This window comes from Phalaenopsis equestris, unplaced genomic scaffold (genome assembly GCF_001263595.1).
Source record: "Phalaenopsis equestris unplaced genomic scaffold, ASM126359v1 Scaffold000967, whole genome shotgun sequence".
Lineage (NCBI taxonomy): Eukaryota > Viridiplantae > Streptophyta > Magnoliopsida > Asparagales > Orchidaceae > Phalaenopsis > Phalaenopsis equestris.
The window spans coordinates 2,657-9,103 of record NW_018165406.1 but is presented as its reverse complement, the minus strand read 5'-3'; the positions used below and the strand labels follow the sequence as shown (position 1 = coordinate 9,103).

The 6,447-nt window shown below is 37.4% G+C and overlaps 1 protein-coding gene across 1 annotated transcript; it reads left to right on the top strand.

Moving 5' to 3' along the window:
• The first annotated feature begins 5,025 nt into the window (after positions 1-5,025).
• On the top strand, positions 5,026-5,987 carry LOC110032537. Its single transcript, XM_020736198.1, has one exon. It carries the CDS (start codon positions 5,108-5,110, stop codon positions 5,750-5,752), a length of 645 nt encoding a protein of 214 aa, XP_020591857.1. The 5' UTR covers positions 5,026-5,107; the 3' UTR covers positions 5,753-5,987.
• Positions 5,988-6,447: the final 460 nt, after the last annotated feature.

The window sequence follows — 6,447 nt, the reverse complement described above, 5'->3', positions numbered from 1 at the left end:
TTTTTGCTCCAAATTCGCTCCTTTTTGCATCTTTTTGCTCCATTGACCCTAATTCATAATTCCTGCAACAAAAAATCAAAAATATCTTTCTTTAAAGTGTAATATCATTAAAAACAGTATAAAAGAGGTATGAAAATCTCAACATATTTTCCTTTGGTCAGATAATAACAAGTTTTAGTTCCAATGCGTTAGCTTAATGATAGGGTTCTGAATACTAATTGAAGTTCATATATCATAGGATTATTATAATCTCTTAAAGGTCTATGTGCATCATGAACTGGTTCATGGTTTTCTAAATTGTTTTGTGGGTTGTTTGCCATCTCTTCTACAAGTTTTTGAAGCTTTTTTCTATTTTATGATTTTCCTAATAGTTCTCTCTAAATCAGAATCGTATGATGCAAGTCCCGTAGGTCCTGAACTACGCATACACAAGCTAGGAATCTAAAAGGAAATATTCACACCAAAAAATATTTTTGAATTTTTCTTTTTTAAATAAACAAGCACACAATTAAACATAACAGTTTACACTACAATTTTCCAAGTCTAGGACCTTGAGTTTTAACTAAAATTCTATTAAGTTAAGTATATCGTTGTTCCCCAACAATGGTGCTAAAAAACTTGATACCCGCTTCAAGGTGCACTCACTCTCTAGGGGCTTAGACAAGTGTACGTGTTGTACCAGTGATATCAGATTTTTTAGTTTGAAATGTTGATCCCATAGGGATTAGGGGAATTAAACTTTGGGAAAAGTTCTAGCCTACTAGTTTTGCTCTTAATCTGAAATTAAGATAAGTTTAAGTTCTATAAACTACTCCTACGGAATTGAAATCTATTTATAATATTAAAATCTACAAAAATCCTACTTAACCTTTTTGGATTTGTGAATATCAAGTTAAACAGTTATCCTCCCTTATATTGTATTAAGTGGAGCATAGGAAATGTAAAGTGTTAATTGTAAATGTGGCTAGTGACAAATAGGAGAAACTCTCTTATTTACCCTCTCCCGAGTGCATAAAGAAAATTAATTAAAAAAAAATTAATTCCTTAAACCCCATTTTAAACCCATCAAATATCATTTTCCTAACATTTGCCTCTCCCTACGAAGCATATCCACCTATACTCCACAATTCAACGTGACTAACTTTGTTGATTCCACCTTAGCTCTCCTGACTTATTATGGTTCACAACACATTTTAACATTTAATTAGCTAGAATGGAAATTAAATGAAAAGCTGATAGTTAATCATTACATTAAATGTTTAAAAATAATTCTTAAAACATATTTCACTCTTATACATCCTACTCAAACATCACAAGGTAAGGTAAAGGGAATTACTCAGAAAGCATGACAAACAAACCACAAAGCTTCATTGAAAACAACAATGAAAATCCACTATTTGATATGTTTAAAGAAATGCAACAGTACAAAATCTCAAATAGTTATCTCTTTCTCCTTTAGAAAGCTTTGAAGAAGCTTCACCCAAAGAAATTATGATCCTTGTTGCTATTCTGAAGTCTCTCCTCCCTTTACAACTCATTTCCTCACCAAATAACTCACTAAAACCTATCCTACTTTATCCTTAAGCAAGCAACAACAACCCCCTTCTGTCCTCTAACATATACACCTAAAAAGACTTCTCCTTCTTGTCTTCAATCCTTACTTGGTTGGTCAAATAACTCCCCACGACCTGCATAGGAGCTGCTCAAAACTGCCTCCAGCAGTTACTGGTGCTTAGGCGCCCAGGCCTCAGGCTCTTTGTGTGCATAACTCAGGAGGAGTGCCTTGGCGCCCGTGGGTCTAGCGCTCATGTGTCTGGCGCATAGGCGCTAATATCGCGACTCCTTGGCGTCAAGTGGGTAGCGTCTAGGCGCCAACCTCTTAGTTGTCAGGTAAGGGACTGACCCCTAGACGCCCAGTGGTCTGGTGCATAGGCGCCAGTCTCCTATAAATTCTTTTGCTCCAAGTCTCCTCGACATTGCCCTAAATCCCCTTCATAGTGCTCCAAGTCTCCTCCATATTGCTCCACATCCAATATATGTTATACCTGCAAGAAAAATATAAAAAATATCTTTCTTTAAAGTGCAATTTTATAAAAAATATGTGTAAAACATAAATGAATTCAAGTGATATTTTCTACACATCAGTGACTTGTTTAGGGTGACTGTTTACCCTTGGGGGAGATTTTTTATTTTTGGTTGTTCGTTTTCTTTGAAATTCATTCTGGTTGCTCTAGTATATATTTATACTTTCACCTTAACGAGCTTTGTACAGTGAACGACCCTCCCACTCTCGAGTATTGTTTGTTTAAGAAATTTGTTGTGAAAATGCAAATACTCAGTATAGTTATTAAAAATAAAATATAATTTATCATGTCATCACCTCTCTTCTTCTCTCTTATTCTCTTCTTTGTCGTGAGACCCAAAATAATAATAATAATAAACAAACTCCTTTCCATCTCTCCCCACACCTTCTCCTATCGTCGTTCTACTCTTCTACATACATGTCACACTATTTTTATTTGTATAAATGCCTAACACCTAATGATTTTAATACCTTTTTTTAAAAAAAAAAAAAAAATTAGCAAGTTGCCATGCCAACAATGATATTGCTATAGACGTGGCAAAGTCGCTGCTGATGGGTCAACTTTATTGATTTTGAAATTTTTCTTTTTAGATGTCAGTTTAATTATTTTAACAAAATGCTATTTTAAAAATTTAGCACAAAATTTGAATACAAAATGAGAACATAGCAATGTACTTGGCTACTCCATATGTAGCTCTCATGATACTTTGTTTATTCATTATAATATCTCTATAGATGGATAAGGACATGCCTAAAAGTAAATCTGTCTCAAATCTCGTGCTTTCTAGCAATGACAAATTACAAAACTTCAGGCCATATTTCTTCGCATCCTCTTTTTATTCTATCATCTCATATCCTTGAATAGGATGCTAATGTAATCCACCAATAAATTTAAAATCAACAATTTAATCTTCTTGCTCTACAAAAGAATCTTCAAATGAGTGCATGCTGGTATACTTAATTGATAACTTCTTACCTTCAATTTTACTCTAAGACCCCGTTTGGGGCAGTTTATAAGTGCGGGCGGTATTTTCAAAACGTCGTTGTCTCGTTTGATAAGCGCGTTCAGACTGCGTTTTGAAAACGGCTTTTTTGATTTCTTAACAAATGCGGCTTACTGAATCGACCCCGCGGCCTGCATTCGTTTGAAACTTTTACCCCGCTACCCTCGCGTCTTGTCTCTCTCGCGTCTCTTCTGTGTCGTGACCAAAATCATTGACTTCGTGAATGAAACTTCGCGATACAATCGCCATCATAGCTAGCTGGAAAGAGAACGAAGGATCATAGCTTACAGCGAGCATCAAAACTCCCGAAATTGTTCAAGATTCTATTGTAATTGGATCGGTGACTGACCTTGCTGATACAGTTGATCTGAAATACATGGAGAGTTTTATAGAAGAATACAAACACCTTGGTGGAATTCTTCGTGCAAAGGCTTCACCGTCTTTAAGCCGAACATCTATTCTCTTGAGCAACAATGAGATCCAGTTGGACGGTGAGCCTGATTTTTTTGGGAATGATGACAAAGAAATAAAAATTTTTTTGTTGCAATAATGGGGATTCTTTTCATCTAGCATACATGATATTCCAAAATCCAGAGAATAAGATTGGGAGATTGCTATTCCTCTCATCATTTTGGTGAACATTCTAATGCAAAAGTGAATCCTTTGAAGAAGGAGAAGACACATTTCTCTGTAAAATTCTTCTTTTTAAGGTGTACTATTCATCTCATGCTTATATCTTGAAAGTGAATCTTCTCAAATTTGCAGCCAGATGTCATTCAAAATGAATTTTTAACCACTTTTAATTTGCATATTGTCTCTCAAAATTGATAGTGAATTTTCTAGTTTCAATAGGAAAAAATATATATGGTATGAACTCTGCTTCCACATCATTTATTGATTGGAATATACATAGTTCATAGTGGTCTAACATTGCATTAATCACAATGGCCTTTTTTTTTAAATGCCAATTGTATTTATGATCTGTTAATGCAAAATTAAATGAATAAGTTTTCAATAAATTTTGGCATTAACAGTCATGAGTGAGAATAACTAAACATCACATATATATAAGTTGTTCTCTTTTTTTTTTTAATGCCAATTGTATTTATGATCTGTTAAAGCAAAATTAAATGAATAAATTTTCAATAAATTTTGGCATTAACAGTCATGTGTGAGAATAGCTAAACATCACATATATATAAGTTGTTCTTTCTTAAACCATTCTTACCATACATCACCTTCAATGCTTATTTAACATAAGATAATGATTAATTATAAACTATTTTTAATTTGAATTATGAAATTCTTCAAATATCTACTTCTCTCATTCGGTGGTCTCTTATTTGACGTACTTGGAATTTTATTTTTTTTACATTGTGAGAACAATTTTCTATTTTTTTAATTATTTTGTATGAGTTTTCTCCTTCTATAGTATCAAATATATTGTCAAGATACTTCTGCTGAAACAATATTACTTAACAGGAACAGAATGCTCATTTATGCACAAACAACTAGAAATTGCTGTCCCATCCAAATACTGTTTATGTGCTCCAAATTCTAAATCTTACTAAACATGGTTAGGAAAAATCATCAAACACAATCCCTAAAAATATACTCGGAAACAAATCCGATGGTGGCCCCCAGTTGCTTTTCTTAAATTATTTAGCCCCTGGTTTTGCCCTATTACTTGACACCATAAAATCCACCCATACGGCACCCATGTGCACCACCATGTTTAGCCTTCCAAAACATGCTGCGTGCCGTTTTAAGCGGAAAACAAACAATAATAATAATAAAAGGCAGGAAATAGTACCCTTATCCGATGAACGTTACCACTGGTCGCCCATTTCAAACCTTAACTCCGGTTAAACTAACCCAACTTCGTTGTTTAATAAAAAAGGCCTTTCCGAATCTCAAATTTCGCTATAAGTATTGCGCCAAAGCTGAAGCCCGGTTTGCCAAAAATATCAGCGAGCCGCCACTAGTTTTCCCTTTCGAATTCCTTTCTTTCTCATCACCAATGGCTGCAACTTCAAGAACCCGATCTGACACCATGGCGCTACCCGGGTCCAACGGCTTTCCTCACTCTTTCTCGTCGTCTGGCCGTTTCTTGTCCGGCGACCGCGCCAGAGGATGCGGGCGATACTCCTCACCCACCGCCGCCAACGGCCCTTACACTTCCTCCTTCACCACAACAACCTTCGCTGGCTCCCACCCGCCCAACTTCTCTTCCCACTCCCCGGACTTCTTCCACCAACGCTCCGCCTCACCGACGCGCGTTAATCTCGTCGGTTCCCCCACCGGCCGCCCGGTTGATCCCATCTCCGCCAAACGTGGCCCGATCTCCTCTCCCGCTCCGCCTCGAAAGACATGCATGTGCTCGCCGACCACACACCCCGGTTCCTTCCGGTGCAGCCTCCACAAAGGCGCTTCGCCTCGTCGCTCTGCAGGCCAGCACGCCGTTTCGTCTCCATCAAACCGGTTGAACGCTCGGCGGTCCGCGATGACCAACTCGTTGGTTAGGATCGGAACTGTGGAGGGGGAGTGGGTGAAACGCGCTCTTACGGCTTTGATCCGGCCATCGTCACACCAACAGCGCCGCCGCACATCCTTTCATTTGCAGCCGAGCCGTCTGTCGGTGATGTCTAAAGCTGAGGATCTCTGATCTGAGGTGGATGCTTCGCCGATCTGATGAATCCCTTTGCTGGATCTCTGTTCGAGTGAGCCTCCGCTGAGCAGCAGCTAGGGATTTTACAAGGAAAAAGGACCCTTTTTTCTCCAAATTTCCTTTTTTTTTTCCTCTTTTTTTTTTCTTTTCTTTTTATTGTGTGACCGGAAAAAATCCGAAGGAATGCAGATCCGTTTTGTCTTGTAAATAATGATTTTCTTTTTGTTGGATACGCTGATGATGCCTAAAAAAAGCTGAAATTGTTGGTTTGAAAGGAACTTAATTCAGGCTTCGTAAGTAAATTTTGTTGTCCTGTTGTAAAACAGAGGTTTTTTTACAGAAACTCGCACCCTGTCCTGCGAAAATATATTCAGGTGCAATATCACCCGAATACCATACACCGGATATAGATGATCGGTGTATGTAATATTCCTCCCTATGAACAATATTACGTGCTTCCGGTCCTCCAGTTTTCAAATTCTCAGTTCAAATAATAAAAATCATATCAAAATTTCAACCTTTTATTTTCCCTAAGCTTGTTTCTAGGGGTGTATATTTCGAGCCGAAAAGGGGTGTTCGCATTAGGCTCGTTTGCTTAGCGAGCAGAATATGAGCCGTTTCTGAACAATGAGTTGAGTTACAACTCTAATCAGATAGTCATAAGATGTTAATGATAGGAGCAAGATTTTATT